The 17,916-nt window shown below is 36.7% G+C and overlaps 1 protein-coding gene across 1 annotated transcript in view; it reads left to right on the top strand.

Annotated features, from left to right (window-relative positions):
• The first annotated feature begins 714 nt into the window (after positions 1-714).
• The window catches only part of KHDRBS2 (KH RNA binding domain containing, signal transduction associated 2), a 124,080-nt gene continuing 106,878 nt past the window's right edge, over positions 715-17,916 (top strand). The window contains exon 1 of the mRNA XM_033512931.1: positions 715-793. Coding sequence (XP_033368822.1) covers positions 715-793 — 79 coding nt within the window. The remainder of the gene's footprint in view (positions 794-17,916) is intronic.

Raw genomic sequence — 17,916 nt, forward strand, 5'->3', positions numbered from 1 at the left:
CATAAATAAAAGCCAAATCTGCTCCTCATGAACTTTTAGGTAGCTTCCCAGACACCCAGGAACTTGTAGTCAAACACTGCGATCAGGTCGGAATTTCTGCTTTTAATTCACTGTATAAACTTATGGAATATACTTAACACTGATGCCACTTGCTACCTAATTAGGAAAAGTAGCATAATCATGCTTAATTACTTTGCCTATTTCATAGGGAGTTTGAGGATAAATTAGGTACGAGAGCTTGAAATATAAAAAGCTTTTTGAGTGGGTAATGTGACCCACTTGTTCACTCTGTTGACCTCAACTGATAATGAAAAAGCTTCAACTAATAAATGTATGAGAAAGATCTGTGTTAACTAATGATTTTTCTGATATAATGGGGCTTTATATATCTACTTCACAGCCATCTCAAATTCTGAGAAAAGGATCTGTGGTAACAACTCAGAAAGTTTCATGAAAAGAGGAAAGAGCAGGAAACATTATGCTTAATTCCTTTCTTTGTAATGACTTAAAATTCTGTTGTCAGTTTTAGACTGACCGTTTTCAAGGAGGACAAGGACTACTATTGACTATAGTATATTGTGTGTGATGCTAAAATAAACAGTGCCTCTTGCAACATTGCCTCATTCATTAATATGCTGCAGTAAGTGTAAAGATAGGTAGATTATCATAACCTCCTGTTGCTGAAATAGAGCAAAGATTCTTTTGTAAGAAACCATGTCCATGGACAAACGAGATCAAACAGGCACAGCAGATGATGATGATGATGATGGTAATGATGATGATGATGATACAAGTGACCTACTTAGGCAGGGAAAAAAGAAAAAAACCAGACAGATGACAATGCTGAAAATAATAGACATATTGAAATGCTTGTAGGGCAAGGGTATAGGCCTAGCAACAAGTTGAATATTGGCAGGTCATTTATCCATCATCTTGAGGAAAAAAGCTACTCTTCAGTAAAGATGAAAAGGATATACTGGGCAAAAGCAACATACTATCCCTATGTTGTCCACTCTTTTCCCAGGAGACAAAAGTGGATGAATCTTTATAGAAGATAAAGCATGCTTCAGGAATAGGAGTCTTTAGAAAGATTGTTAATATTAAACTATCCTTGGGAACCATTATTCTTTTACATGCCCTTTTACTTGTCCTTTCCTGTAAGAATGATGATTAATCCATGCTGAAATAGCTGGGTGCCATGTTTCTAGCTCCATGTCCTGTGGTGGATTGGCACCATCCTCCACTGTAAGTGGTTGTAGTTGGTTGACCCTGGCTGGATGCCAGGCACCCACCAAAGCCTCTCTATCACTCCCTTCCACAGAGGAGAGAAAATACAACAGAGGGTTCATGTGTTGAAGTAAGGATAGGGAGAGATCGCTCACCAAACCCTAGCACAGGCAAAAGAGACTAGAATTAGAGCTATCAACTGAATTTATTAATGACAAAATCAGAGCACGATACTGAGAAACAAACTAAGGCCTTAAAAACCTCCCACCCCTTAAAAACTTCCTCCCACCCCAGCTCTACTTCTCCCTAGCAGTGCAGGGAGACTGGGAATGGGGGTTATGGCCAGTTCATCAAAGGTTGTTTCTGATGATCATCAGGGAGAGGAGTCCTTCCTCTGCTCCACTGTGAGGCCTTCCCACAGGAGACAGTCTCCATGAACTTCTTGAATGTGAAGCCACTCACAGAAGCCACCCCTGTAGTCCCCCAGTACCAAAGCTTGGCCATGCCAAACCCAATATAGTGGTGTATGTGGGACTTCACTGATCTCAGGTAGTGGTGCTCTTCCATGTACAGTATAGATGCTGTGAGGTAGAAAAGATTTAGCAAACTGTGATAGCTGAATGATATTTAAAATTACCAGAAGATATAAATAGACCAGATGAAAAAGATGAGATTGAGAAAGGAATGACCACAGGGTGAGCAGGTGCCTGGAAAAAGAAGGGGAAATTATTCCCACACGACTATGGCCTCGCAAGACTTGTTGCAGCCTGGCAGGTGAGGCAATGGCAGTGGCAGAGAGCAGCTGCTGGGGAGGACACAGACAGTGGAACAGGTGCTCCTCGAGTCACTGTGACACAGTGACAACCTGACAATGCCTTCGTCTCAGTAATGTGCCCAGTGGCACTGAGGTGCCTGTGGAGCCTGTGTCTGCCCGAGTGTGCCTTTGCTAAGGTCAGTACTTGTCTGACAGGTCTTGATTTTGTGGTGACTTTGTTTCTTATGTCTCCTTGTTTACTTGCTTGTGATGTTTGGTACACCATCTGTTTCTTCCTTCTCTGCTTTCTATTCTGTTTTTAACATCGTAAGTCATGTTGAATGTAAACATGTGTATGTTTTTCATCTAGTTTTTTAAATAGTTTGAGGGTTTGATTAGCATAGAGTTTACGTGCTTACCCTTTCTTTGACCTTCAGACAAATAGCCAGATTTTAGTCTTGTTTACCCTTATTGTAGGGCCTAAATAATTCCATTGGGTGTCATGCAATTACACTATATGCTGCTATAAATAGCAAGATAATTTCACCAAGCTACAGGCTTTGCACACTTTCCATCTGGGCATGGGACAGACAGATGCATGGCAGTTCAGGAAGAGCCCTGTGTCTCTTTTATGCTGCATAGGGCTCTCAGCCCCAGGGCTGGCCATGGCCACAGACACCACCACCATGTCAGGGTGATTGCAGGGGCTGCAGGAGGCAAGCTGTCAGAACTGGATGGCAGCTACCTCCTCCATTTTGCTACAGAGCTTTTTTGTTTGACAATTCATGCTTGCTTTTGGCTTTAATTCTGCCATATGATGGCTCAGAATTATGGACAGAAGCTCCAATATTTTGTCTGCCGTCCCAATCTTCTTCCATTCTTGTAGTCTGGATTCTAGGACCATCCTGTCTCAATTTCCTGGTGCAGTTGCATACTCATTTTCAATACCAGTCCCTTTAATGTGTTAGGTGGTGGTTTTCTGATTGGGAACTGCAAGATATCACTGGCCTCATTTTCTTGCAGCTTTTAGGAAATGAACAGGAGGCTGCATTTGTGTCCTCTAAATAGTTGAAGGATCAGGACTCGCACAACTTCACAAGCAACATCAGCAAGTTATTTCTTTGTTGCTCCGTGCCTGGGTCATGCCAGCTCCTGTCGTTGTGAGAACTGATGTGCTCTACAGAACAGGGAAAGAACAGCAAGTCTCCACAAATTTGTGCTGAGATGAGGGTTTAAAGAATAGGCTGTTTTTCTTAAGATGTCAGAAATGCTGAAGGACAGCAGCATCAGTAGGCATGTGGGGAAGCAGAAAAAATTCCTGCATGTCAGAAAACAGCAGCCATAGTAACACATTTTTTCAATAGAAGAGAAACTTGTAGTTTACCTTGTTTTGTCATGGAAGTGGGTGAGGGAAGCATTTGAGAAGTCCTGGGAAGTGAACCAGTATTTGGGAACCTGTGCCTCTTGGAGGCCAGTGGTGCTTTCTCATTAACCACAGGAGCTGCAGCACCCCAGCATCAGTGCTTTTGTCTCTTTTCTCTTTTTCTAATGTAAATAAGAAGTGAGAGCTAGATGATAGCAGTTATAATTGACAGCCTTTAGGTTTACTGACATTATTATTATTATTATTATTATTATTATTATTATTATTACTATTGCTATTATTATTAATATTGTTCCTCATCTGATGAGCACAGTGATTCTTTCTAATGTTCATAATGCTTTTCCAAACAGTGACATGTCTAACCAAAAGTCTTTTTTCAGTATATTAAACTTATCAGCAATTTTATTTTAAAATCTCTCACATAAACATGTATTAAATAGAGTAATTCAAGTAAACAGATATTAAATATACAAGCAGGAATTTATTGCACACAATTAATGAAGAAACTCATTAGAGAATATTGTTACTTAATATTTCCATGGGTCAAGTTAATTAACTAGCAAAAGCATTTTAAACCAAAAGGAACAAAACTTTGCTTGATTTCATTTAATGTTTTATTTCAGGGTATTTTTGCTTGTATGTGTATATGGTAAACTACAGTTTGTATTTAGAAATGCTGAAGTCCTTTGTGAAGGTTGGAAACTACAGCACGTATCCTCTAATACTCCATTCACGTAGGAGGAGCAGCCCTTAGCACATACACTGCTTCCACAGGCTTTGTGCTAGTTGTCACAGACATCTACAACATAATAAATGGGAAGCAGAGATTGGAGGATAGTGTCACCAGAGATATTGCAAGGTTATTCACTAACCATTGTAAATGCATACTCACAGCTTCACACACATAGCCCCTGGATAATGTGAAAAATCAGAGCAAGCTGCCAGTACAAGTGGTTGCACATGTTGTTAATGCAAGGAGCAGATTACACTGGAATCCTCTCTTTCTGATTTTGATAAGTCTTCTCTATCCCTCCAGATAATCCCCACCATATTTTTTGTCTTTCCTTTCCCCATTGAATAATCTCCAGTAGCTCCAAGTTAAATTCCTTTTCTCTGTTAATATAAGTGCAAATTTTTCCTGGCCTAAGTACGGTGAACAGGTTTTTTTCTGTCCAAGACACAGAAGTGGGAAGAAATTCGACACTTAGAGAAGTAGTGGTTTCAGGGTTTGCCACAAACAGAACAGAACATGACTGAGTTAAAGGAAGACATAATGCTTTTTTCCTCTGGATTTTCTTAACTGGATTTCTCACAAGTGTTTTGATGGTGATGGGAAGGAAATTCTCAGACAGCACACCCTTCTTCATTGACATGTCTTTGCAGCAATCAGATTGCACTATGAGCTCTGACTTTCCAGGGGAAAGACTAAAAATGTTACATTTCCTTTTCTAGTAAGAAGTTATGAGTCCAGGATTTCTTTGATGTGCCGAACAGTGATTACTGGAACTGGCACAACCTCATGTGTGTACTAGAATGTTTAATAACTTCTGGTATGCTATTATTCAAACTTGTGTTAATGGCATTCAGATTAATTTTTGTTAGGAGAATTCACTGAAGTCAGATGTTGCTTTCCCTGGTTTACTTTCCTCAGATTTTTCTGTTAGGTAGAAAAATAAATTTAATTTGTAATGAAAACCAATCTTCAGCCTTTCCTTTATCACTGAAGAGAAATTTCCTGACAAATATTTGCACATGGTGCAAATTCCTATAGAATATCTAAGAAGCAGCTACTTCTACTGCTATGTTTAGTAGAATGATGAATATTCCATCAGCCTCGGAGTAAAAATCAAGAAACCTGTGTTTTAGCTGTCTATAAACGTGTGTATGCTTGTTCATGTGTTTAAGTAAGCAAAGGAAGAGCATTGCAATACGGCAGAACATAAATGGGCTGCATCTCCATCATATTAATACCTATTCTTGTTCTGTAGTATATCACATATTGTGGTAGTCTTCCTAAAACAATTATGAAACCATTATAGCAAACGTATTTTGTCAGCTGATTCATTTCCATGAATTAAATAAAACATAGGATTTTATTTAATTATAACAAACCTGTTCTGTTTGAGTAACAGAAACTGGAATTATTAAACCTTGCTGATAACTTTCTGAACTTTGCTGAGTGGAAGTAAAAATCCAGGAACGAGAAGGATTACTTATGCACACTCTGATGTGATAAATGCCTTTTTATTTGCTCCAGGTTAGCTCATGCATGTAAAACATTAGTGTAAGTAGTTCTACCAAGGTCTCTTCATGGCCAGTGCCCGACAGACATCACATGGAAGTGTTAAGTAGTTTGTACTGTGTTTGAATTTTTGTAATTTGGCCTTTGAAAGCTTTCACATACCTTTCCTGTCAGGCTAATAGATTTAAGAGATCTGGACGAATGAGCAATCTTGTTGTGTTAGACAGCTGGTGTGCTGTATAGCTGACACTTTTCCTATACAGTTACTGAATAAACCACCAATTTTTCCTATACTAAAGGAATGAAAAAAAACCCAACAAAAACCAAAAAAACCCACAACACCAAACACACCACAGACATGTACCGCTAAATATAAGGCAAATTGATCTATTTTGAATAAGCCTATCAAACTGGAAAAAAAAAACAGGCAAACATCAAAACCAGAAGCAAAACAAAAAAAAATTAGTTGATAGATCAGATACTACATATCTGTCCTTTTATAAGGACATTTTCTGCCCTGAGGTTTCAAATTTACTCATGACTCTCTTGTCCAGTTTAGTTAAATACTGCATTAGATGGTCTCTAAAAAGCTTTGTTCTATTTACTATTGTAAATACTATTACTTGTCTTTCTTAGAGAAAATTCCTGCACATTTAGGTAACTATTGCTACCAAAGGATATATTTCAAAACCGTTCCCATATTCTAATATTTTAGGCATATTTTATTCTGAAGACAAGTAGAATTTATGCTTTCAGGCAGAGACAGACATTGCACATCCACATGTGCACATTTACACAGTTAAATGTTTACTTTTTTTACATGCTTAGTTATATTTTAAATATCTGCAAAACTGGAAGCAATTTTAAAAATAAACTTTTAAAAGGATCAGTCAACAAGTCCTAGCTGTGTTTCTTTTTCAGTTTTGATTTGCATAAGTGCAAATAAACTCCAACTGTAGCACCAACTTTACATAGTACAAATAAGAATATGCAAGGAGCCATTCACTTCTTGCAGGGCAGAGCAGTGCCAGTTAGTGTGGCTAGAAATGCTCAAAAAAATCTAATTGAGAAAATAAAGACTAAAATAAAACTCACAGAGAATGTGAGCATTATGTGTAAGTGCACAACAGATGATCAAAATAACTTTTAGTTACAGTGATATCATAAAAATTCATTATTTTCAGGTTCCTCCTCTATTATGGCAATTTTGATACAGTAACTGTAATACAGAACAGTGATCTTTTAATGCTGTTCTTCAAATAACTAATGTCTCAATATGGGAACTATGACTCCACAAACTCATTTAAGTTACTAAAGTATAATCTTATCCACAGAGAGCTAAACAATAATATTTGGTGTGGCTTTTAAAAAAGAAGCTTATCACTAAGTCATTAGAATTCTCTCTTAAAAACAGATAATAGGAAATTGATTCATATTTTTTTATTTTTGTATTTGTATTATGCAGACAAGAGAAATTCTCTAGAAGAGTGTATACCTATAATAACACATAAATCATCTGGAACTCTTTTTGTATATGGGTATTTTTCTCTATATATGCCCAATCATATATGCAATAAAATATGTTTTTATTGTTTGATGTTTTTGAGCTTTTAAATAGCACTGCGTTCTCAGCCTAGAGGAATGATGTGATATTGAATACTTTACCCAAACATAATTGCTACCAAATGTCCTCATGCTGAATTGGCATCAATCAGTGCAACAGTGTAATCATGTGTACTTAAATCATAGGCAGAAAATGCTAAAACAGTGAAGGAAAATCTCTTTCTTATGCATTATATAATCCAAAAGCTTAAGTGGACATTAAGTGATGCAGGGTAATAGCACAAAACATCATTATAATGTTATATTCAGGCTTGAATGACACCGAAAAAGCTGAATTTGTCTGATAAGAAATGCATATTATTAAATTTGATATGTTCTAAAATAATTACCATATTATCCATCATATAGAATTTAGTCTTTTATTCCAGAAAATGAAAAAAAAAAAAAAAACAACAAGCAGGATGATTCACAAAACTAAAAACCCCTCTTTTTAGTGGGATGATGAGAGATAGAAAAATCAGTGTATGTGATCGAGATGGAAGCCATTGCAATGAAATTTTCATTTTGAAAGGCAGTGTGTTTGATATCCATTTTCCTTTCACCCTTTAACCTTGATAAATTCTCAATACCGCTGTATACTGTGTATAGAATGAAAGACCATACCTGGGAAAAAAATGTGTGATGTCATGAAAACTTCATTAGACATTTCTGTGAAGCTGGACTGTGCTAGTACTCAACCCTGTAATTACTTTCAAATTTGGAACTGGTGAACTGGTTTGTTACTTCACCTTCTTGGTCTGTGTCAGATGAATGTGAAAGATATAAACTGTAATTTTGTGTCAGATTTGATACCTGTGTTAAAATGAGAAGTACTGATAATGTTAGATGATTTATTCTATTTAATCAAATCAGTGTCTTTAATGGATGAGAATTTTTCCATAACTTATACATCTGTTGTATTAATTTTAAGTGTTGCAGTATTCTGCTGACTTAATGCAGGAAATTCATTATCCAACATCTGCTTTAGATGGCAGCTTATAATATCACTGGTGACAACTAGATTCCATAGTTTTCACTAGAACAAATATTGTATTTTCCTCATCACCACTCAGGGCTGAATAGCAAACAATTCAATTCACAGAGCAAAATAACCAAAAATTATGAACTCCAAAGATACTGGTTTTGTAGATAATTAGGCTGTTGTATCAGATTTCCACAATGAGAAACAAAACCATTGTCATTAGTAGACAAAAAAAGAATCTAATCTTTCTCGTAGGTTAGTGTGAAAATCATGTTCTAGTACTCCTCCTGTCCTAGTTATAGTAGCCTGTAGGCTCAGATCATTTGCATTATGCTAAGATAAAAGCTATTTGTTGAACTTTATACAGAAGACATTGCACATACTTCTTTTCTTTTTAAACCCTGACGTTTTCCAGTAAAGCACAATTTTAGCTCTTAGTTTCTATAAAACAACTCTATTTTGCATTAATAAAACCACAAATTATTCGGCAGTACAGAGGATCAATAGACATATTTATATATTTATGTATCAACTCACATAGTAGAAATATTTACAGTTAGAATACATTTAATGTAGAGAATGATAAAACAAAATCCAAAGATTTTTTTTCCCCAGGAAAAACATTGCATAATCCAGTGTTGATTTTTTTTTATTTTTGTTTTTAAATTTAAATGCATTCATTAAGTGTATTAATTCACTTAGGCTTTCTTAGATTTTGTATGCCATGGAACTAAATTGTTCATGAAGCTGCTTCATGTCATTCAAAGATGTAAAAAGGAAAACATAAAAATAAGTTCCCATTTAAAATCTTACCTTTAACTGCAGACAGACCTCTTGTCTTTGAAAATGTTTCTTTGGCTGCCTGTGGTGTATGCCAAATACCACTTTCAAAAAATTTGTATGCTCCTAACTTGACTCATCAACATTTCTGCATTTAGTATGGCCATTTGAACTGAATATAAAAAAAAGTTTTCCTTTCATTGGTGTAGTTTAGAAACACATTCTGTGCTGAATCAAAATGTTTGATACTTTGAGTTATGACTGTGTTTAGAAACAGGGAAAGGAAGCATACACCATGTTGAAAAATCCAAATGCATTTTCACAACAATGAGCTCTAGCTCCTTGCAATATCTGTGTGAATACAAGGTGTGTGCAAGGACAGGTGCACAACTGCATGTGGAACAAGCAGATTTACAACTCTCTGCAAATACTCTTTTGCATTTCCAGTCTTTTGTGGCTGCATGACCATGTGACCGTAAAGGCAGGCTGCCTTAACAAAATACAACCTGGCAATAAAGCCTTAGCAAGTCTTAACTAGACATTTTGTAATGTGATGATCTGAAACTTCCATGGCAAGAAAATCTCAGACCTAAAAGAAGAACTACTATGAAGATTAAATTGCATCTTAAAGGAGGTGTGATTCTGTGAATGTGAATTAATTTACATTTGTTGGAGAGTGTGATGGCAGCTGAACAGACTCTTTTTCAAAATTATTTCAGCCCACACTTTCGGAGTGTGTAATTCAGCATAAGAAATTAGTCATTCAGCAGTAGAATTTTGTGTGGATTCCTAGTATGAACCTGACACTTGCTTTTAGGCCATCAAATAATTTATAACATATGACTTCCTTTGACAGAATAAGAATGCAGTGGAAGCTGGAAGGGATCTCCAGAGGTCATTTGGTTCAACCCCTCCAGGTACCCAAGACTATGTCCAGACAGCTCTTGACTACCTCCAATGATTGAATACCTCCACAATATCTCTGGGCAACCTGTGCCCCTGTTCAGAATCCTCAGAGAAGGAAAAAAAAAAAAAAAAGAAAAAAAAAAGTTTGCCATGATCAGATTGTATTTCATATGTTTCATTTTACAGCTGTTTCCTTTTGTGCTTCCAGTGAGCATTACTGAGTAGGGTTTGGCTCCATCTTCTTCATTCCCTCCATTCAGATATTTTTTACACATTGATGAGATCCCCCTAAGCCTTCTGCTCTCCAGGTTGAACAGCCCTAACTCATAGCCTCACTTCATGTAAAAGATGCCTCAGTCCCTTCATCATCTCAGTGTTTCTGTGATGGACTCACTTTAGTAGCTCTGTGTACACTAGGAAGTCTAGCTCTGGGCACAGGCAGCTGTGGCCTCAGCGGTGCTGAGCAGACAGGAATAATCCCCTCCCTTGAACTCCTAGAAATGCTCTTTCCTAATGCAGTCCAAGATGCCATTGGCCCAAGGGCACATTACTGGTACCTGGTGAGCTTGTTGTTCACCAGAACCCCAAAGTCCTTTTCTGCAAAGCTTCAGAAAACTGCTTTCAGGACAGTGAACCTCCAGCAGGTGCTGGTGCCTACATTATTCCTCCCCAGGTGCAGCCCTCCCCTTGGCACTTGTCTAAATTCATGGGATTCCTTTTTGCCCATTTCTCATCATAGCAGGATCTTTCTGAATGGTGGCACAGCCCTCTGGTGTATCAGCCACTCTTGCCCATCCTGTCACCTGTGAACTTGCTGGGGGGTGCTCTGTTCTCTCATCCACCCATGAACAAAGCTGAACACTGCTGGACCCAGCACAGACCCCTGGACTACAGCACTAGTGACTTGCCTCCTGCTGAAATTTGGGTCACTGATCACAATGCCCACTCTTGGACCCTTGAAAATACAAGTTCACCTGCTCACATCTTTCTAAAAATAATATTCTACTTAAAAATACTCATCAGTGCTTGATAATCTGTCCTAATGGGGTTATGGGGGTTTTCTTGTTGATGTGTGGAAATTCTCTTTTCCAAATCTTCAAACTTACGGCCCTGATACAAAGAAAAAAAAAAGTGTTAACAGGAGTTAATAAGGAAGAAACAAGTGATTTTTTCCAAAAACAGAAAAAAAATTATAATTCTACTAACTGTAAATGATGTTTGGGGAAATAGAAAATTCTGAAATTACATTATACCAAGAGACACAATGGGATACAGAAGATACACTCTAATTAGTCATGCTTCATGAGTCCTCCACCAGTTCCTGAGCTCTCATCAGATGTTTTGGTTTAAAAAAAGATGCAGGGAAAAGGCAACATTTTCACATTACTATGTTGACTGAATAAAACTGAGTTGATGGTGGACTACATTGCATTCTGTAGCCCATACAGCCTTTTGCCTTGTTCTGGATATTTTAAGTTGGTGCTGGGAAATGGCTCTAGAGAGATGAAGGTGAGATTGCTTTTCCAGTAAAACAAAACCTGGAGAAATGTGAAGTGCTCTTGGTTTGTGCAGAGCACCTGACAGTGTTTGAAAAGATACTGGATAGATTTCTATGGCGTATCTTTATTTATATCTAGGTTTATACTTAAAGGTTCAATAAGAAATTATATCTTTACAAACATTCTTACAGCCACTTGATCTCTGCCAATCTGAAATCAACTCACCTGAAGGCTATCAGGGAGGTGAAATTTCCACTTAAAATTAAAAGACCTGGTGCACTTCTCAGACCGTTGCAGAAATGTGGCACTTGTAAGGCTGGGCTTGTATTAAGAAAGACTTGTTTGAAGATTTCAAAATATTGAAAAAACTATGGACTATGCTTGGTAAGAGAGAAAAACTAACTTACTGATCAATAATATGTCTTGTAGTATTTAAAAAAGATTACTTTAACAGCTGTCTCATCTTACTCTTGTTTCAAAATCCTTTTCATAAGGGTATGTATAATTTTTCTTACTATACTTCAGGAGCATAGAAGACATTCAAGGGCAGCAGTTTATTACAGCAGAATCCAGAATCTCCAGAGAAAAAGTAGAACCACTTGAAATTAAATAAAGTTTTGCTTTACTTTTGCTTCTCTTCTCTCTACAGTAGGAAATATAGGATTAGAATTGTCTTTCTTTTGGTGTTCTTGAGATTGAAGAATCCTGGGACAAAGGACAGAGCTCACCAAATGTTTCAAAATAAAAATAAATTCACAGTCAGGCAATTAGCATGAACATGGTGATGGTGATTGTCCAGAGAGCATTTTTTGGAAATTAATGTCAAATTCTTCCTTTAGCAGAGATAAAGAAAAGGATGCTCAAAGGAAAGAGTACAGGCCAGAAGAGGTGTCTGATATCTGTCTTCTCATTGTTGTTGTGTGTAGAAAAATAAAGCTAATGGTTTATATGCTGGTGAACAGACCTACAGGGGCAGACTTGAGAGCCTTTAGAATTTCCCAGTGATTTCCCTGAAATCACCAAGTTGAGTGATGAAAAAACTGGATTTTTAACAACAATATCAGGTAAGTTAATTCTCAGCATGCCTTAGTGAGGCTCTGGCATGATAGCAGGAAAGCCTGGACATCAAAATTTCATGTTAAGACATAAATTTTCAACCCAGGTTATTTATAGAAGGTTAAGAAATCCAGGAGAATCATGAGGTTTTTACCCAATCCACTTAGCCGAAGCAGTAATGGGTGTAAATAACTGTGGGTTATTGAGACATGCCCAGCAGAGAGCTGGATTGGAGACTTTAATCTCATAAACCCCAGGACTGCAAAGCTTATGTTCAAGAAAATAATCTACCTTTGCTGCTAAGTAGGATTAGTTGGAACCACTGGAAACGGAGAATACTCAGCACCTTGAAGTCGTTTGTGTTTGCCTTGGCTTGCTATGCTGAATACAAATGCATAATGAGACATTGATATTCAGTGCCTATCCAGATTAATCATTGAAAAACATGGCAAACACTTTAAATTAAATTCAATTAAATGTATTTTGGGTTTAATTAAATACATTTCAGTTAAAATAATTGATCATTTGAATTAAAAAAAAAATAATTAGTCTCAGTTCATTCAATTTATAGTAATCTTTCCTTCAAAAAATCAAGTGATGCAGTTGTTATGTTATTTATTTAGTGTCCACTCATATTTTCAGTGATGAAGTGAATTGTTATATTGAAAGATGAGGTATTTAGTTGTCCTAAATTTGAAACATTTATTTAAATTTGGAACATTTTTCTTGAATTGAATGGAAAACCAGAAAGAATGTCTAGCACTGATTTCCACCATGCTTCTATAATCAGTAATGTAGAACTGGGTTAATTATGGTTAAATAATAATTTGGACCTAATGGGTTCACAGTCACTTGTATTCAGTTCCACATAATTCCACTGTAAGTCTGTATAATTTTTTATTATGGTGGGTGGAAAACATGCGAAGCAAGGTGACAAATATTTACATATATATTGATGTTAAGATAGCTCACCACAGACTTTCTAGCAGTATAGGAGACTGGTAAGGAATCATCCTTCAGGTAAAGTTTTTTATATTCACACCACAGTTGAGGCTTATTAGTACTATCATTTTTAGATAAAAAATAAATTAAGTCACATTTTTAGCTATATAACTAAAACCCTTGTATTTCCTCAACTTGTCACCTGTCCCAGCTTTTAGTCACAGAAAAGCACTGAAATCAGTGGGGTCTTTTTTCATAGTAAAGACTATAGGGTTGATTTCAAACCCCAGATGTGATTCTGCTGTGAAATCGGGTGAGACTCTAGATCATGAGACAGTGAGGTTCTGGGTGCCTGATTTGGGTGTGTTTGTGGGGTTTGTTTGAGTGAGGAAACTGTCCTGAAGTCCTGAACCCAGGTGGAGTCAGTGGCACTCACACATGGGCTCTGAACAAACATTCCACATTTGTGCTGAATGGGAAATCTGCTTGGAAAATTCAGCTTGTGTGGCACTTGGTTAACAGCTGCTGGCATCCAGATGGAATTGTGAGTCCCTTCAAGGTGGCACTGAGCTCAGCAAAGTTCTTCAGGGCATAGGAGTTGTGCTTACTCACACAACACCTCCTCAATCTGCATTTGTATTTTAAGGTTAAAAAAGAAAAGGTGAGACCTTAAGTCTCATTTCCTAATTACCCAGCTGTATTTTCATTATCCCCATTCAGACTGTGACTTCAGGAAAGGAAATCTGTGACCAGGATTGTGTTAGCTGTATTACTAATTAGTAGTATTGACTTAATAACCAGTCATCAATATATGCCGTATTTTAAATACCTGCACTTGCTTTCACACAGATATAATAAACAATTACAGAAACTTCTTGCTTTAGCTATTCAGGAAAGACTGGAGAATATAGTTCTAATATAAAAGAGTGATTAACATCTGGCTTGGAAAAAGTTCTCTGAGGATTCCTTACCTTTCACTCAGCTGTCATTTGTGTGAAAGAAATTTATAAGAAAAATTTAAAAATGTCATCTCTGTGAATAAAAGAGTAACTTAATAATTCCTTTTTTGTGGATTTCTGACTCATAGCACATAATTAAATTTATTAAGGCTTTTCTTTGATAGGGGTCCAGATTAATAGCTTCAAAGAGACCTAGACATTTTGACACATTTAAGTGATGAATATTCATAACAAGCAGTGAGGACAACCATATATGTTCTTATTTGCCATTATTTAAATATTTAAAATGTATGTATATATAATACTAATATTAGAAATAGTAGAAAATGTAAGTGTTATTAAAAAACGTTAATATGTTTGCAAGTACAAAGCTGTATGGAGTGCAGTAGAGAAGGAGCTAAGTAGGGTCACTGTTAAAATATTTCAACATGTCTATAACAGTATAATAATGTGTAATGGAAAGAAACTGAACACGTGTTTTCCAAGCCCATTTTATCTTCTTCCTCTCTTTTCCCTCTCAATATCATGTATAATTACTGATCACATTTCTTGGCGATGATACAAAAGTATTCAATACTATTTTACTGTATTTTTGATTACAGGAAATGTGTTCAAGTATCAGAAAGTTGGAGTTTAATCTTCAGTGCTAAGATTATAATCATGAAATTCTAAAAGTTTAGAATAAATTCTATTATGTTATGTTTCAAGAAAAATAAACCATTTTTAAGAAAATACACTGATGGACTGGAGAGTCAGAAATGGAGTTTAATAAGTTATATGCTGATGAATCCAGTATTACGTAGAAAATATGGCAGTTAAGTCAGACTTCTTTTTAAGGCATTTACATCTCTCACTATGCCTGTGGTTTTCTTCGTGAGAGTACTGTTTGCTTCTGAGCCCAGTGAATATCATTAGGGTTACCTGATGCAGGAATATATCATATTTGGAACAACACTAGAGTGAATGCAGAAGCTAGGATAAAATACAGACCTTCATATACTAAATGGAATATCTTGCTATAAACACAGCTGTTTTCATGATTCTGGGTGCTGTTTATAAATAGATTTTTTTTTTTTACCTCTATGTTTTCTGGCAGCTTTCCTCATGACAGCCTACATCTCTTCCTCTGCTTTACTGCCACTATTTGGATTAATAGTTGGGCTTGATCTTCAGTTGTTTCCGTTCAGATGCTTTCACGGAGCAGGTCCTTCAGCCAGGAAACTTATTTCACTTTTACCCTTGAACCTGTAGAGTTTGTATTTGATCTGAAGCTGGTCATCTTGTGCAGCCATCTGGGGGAGGGATAGGGTAGACACAGCAGCCATGAAGAAATGTAAGGAGCAAAAAGACTTTTTGCTGCCTGGCAATAAGCAGGAATTAGATGATATTCTGTTAGCAGGAAAAAAAAAAAAAGGTGGAAATTCTGTTGAAATACCTCAAAACCTTCTTCAACACATGCTAGAAAGAAAAAATGAGATATTATAGATATCCTGGTAGATAAATTAATTTAAAGGAGTTATGCAATAGCAAAATAAAATATATTCAACTTAAATAACTAATACAGAACTGACTAAATTTTTATCATTATATATATTAAATTGTTTAGCTTGAAACTCTGACAATACTTTCACCTAGATCTGGCTGCATTAATTACTTACTCAGTTATATACATTTCATCCCTAATCTTTCATATACCATGTATTTTAAGGAGAGCAGACAGATACTTGGGAATGGGTATATCTGTACTTGGTACATGGTCTTATCTTTCCTTTGTAAATTATTTTCTACCTCTTGTTGCTCCTTGTTATTTCCTTAATAATCTTTCCTTTTATCTCAAATCTCATTCTGAAAAAAAACATTACTTACACTTGATGCATACCTTTCTATCAGCTGTTTTAAACCTACATATTTGTTGCTAATTTTTTGAGCTTGCAATTTGCTTTGGTTTTCTGCTGTCGTGATTTCAGCATTTCTTGTTTAATGTGTTTCTTTTCCTTTCATTATTTTTTATTTATTTATATATTTCTACTCTTTCTCACATGAGGTGAGGCATAAACCTTAGGAAGCTAAATGTATATTATTTTAATTTTTTTCGTTTCTGTGACAGCTCTGTGACCCTGGGATTCAATAGCAGCATTCTTTTACTGTGTTTTCCTCATGCTTACTGAATTTAGTATGGAGAGAGGGACTGCTTGTATACCTGCTTGTTCTCCTGTGATTGTCCTCTTTGCCATTACACTGGCTATCCATAAATCTATCAGCAATGAAACTAATTTAGATTATAGCAGTTCAAACCGAGCAGATTGAAAATATCTTTGATTCCAGCGGTGAAAATTGCTCTTGTATTTTTATTATGCTATTACAGACCATCTTCCCAGCATGTATCTTTTTTTTCCTTTCCCTTACTATGCAAAAAAGTCTTGGTACTGGATGGGATGTGCTTTGCTGTTTAGTTTGGGTTAGTCAGATTGCTGCGTAGGAGGAGTGCATGAGAAACAGAGATACTGTGTTTTCTGTCTCAACCTCTGGCTAGGGAAAATGCCAAGGCACACTGCTGCCTTCCAAAGCCAAGCCCTCATGGTAGCATGAGGTTCCCAGGAGTTTCTGTCTTCATCCTTTCTTTTGCTGTCAGTCCAGCTTTGGCACCAGTTTGTTCTCTGCCAAGCAGCTGTGCCAGGCAGTGATGGTTCTGGTGGAGTGCTGCCGAGAGTGGAGACAGCTCTGCTCCAGTCATCAGTGACCTGGGAGGTCTTGTTTATCTAAGCCTACAAAAAAACTTCATAGACACACACTATGGCTAAATTGGACGATCAAAGAGATATTCAGGGTTCCTGAAGAGTCCTGCATGCAGGAGAATCTAGAACAGAACCTAGTTCTGTTCTGGAGCAATCAGTTTCAGAAAAATGGAGGACCAAACACACGGGCCATGCTACCATTCCCACAGCTCCTCTGTCAAGAGAGTTGACTGACTATAATGAATCACCCTTCTGCCAGCTTTTGCCCCCAGGATGTTACAGCTGGGTCTGTAGTAACTGAAATTTAGGATATTCTTTATCTCCTGACTTATGGTTATTAATAGATTTCAGTATATGCTAGCAGAATTATCAAAAAATTTCTGCTCTGCATCTGTAAAATAGACTTAGTGCTTGCCATGACAGTCCTTACTCCAAGGACAGCTCATGTTATCGTAATCCTGTATTACAATAAGTAAAAAAACCACTAAAATTGATTTAAAAACTAGTTCCTGTGTCATGTATCAAGTTCAGTTCCAATGTATTATATTCTATCAACCTGTACAGATTATCACCTAATGGGATTTTTTAAAGTTCTGAAATGATTCAGAAGCTGTAAAAGAAAGGGCACTCCACAGACCTTTACTAAGATACTTTCTTGGCCAGACTTCTCATTTTTGGTTGTCCTTTCTAGTCCCCACAGGTCAAGCAGCATGTTCTGTTTACTGTGCCACAAGGGACTGAGGAAGCATGATGAGACAGGCACACTAAACTAAAGTAAACACATCTGGATTTTGCTGGCTGCTGTTGTGTTATCCTTGACTGAGGAGCTACCAAGTGGGTTAGCAGGA

Source organism: Parus major, chromosome 3, assembly GCF_001522545.3.
Source record: "Parus major isolate Abel chromosome 3, Parus_major1.1, whole genome shotgun sequence".
Taxonomy (NCBI): domain Eukaryota; kingdom Metazoa; phylum Chordata; class Aves; order Passeriformes; family Paridae; genus Parus; species Parus major.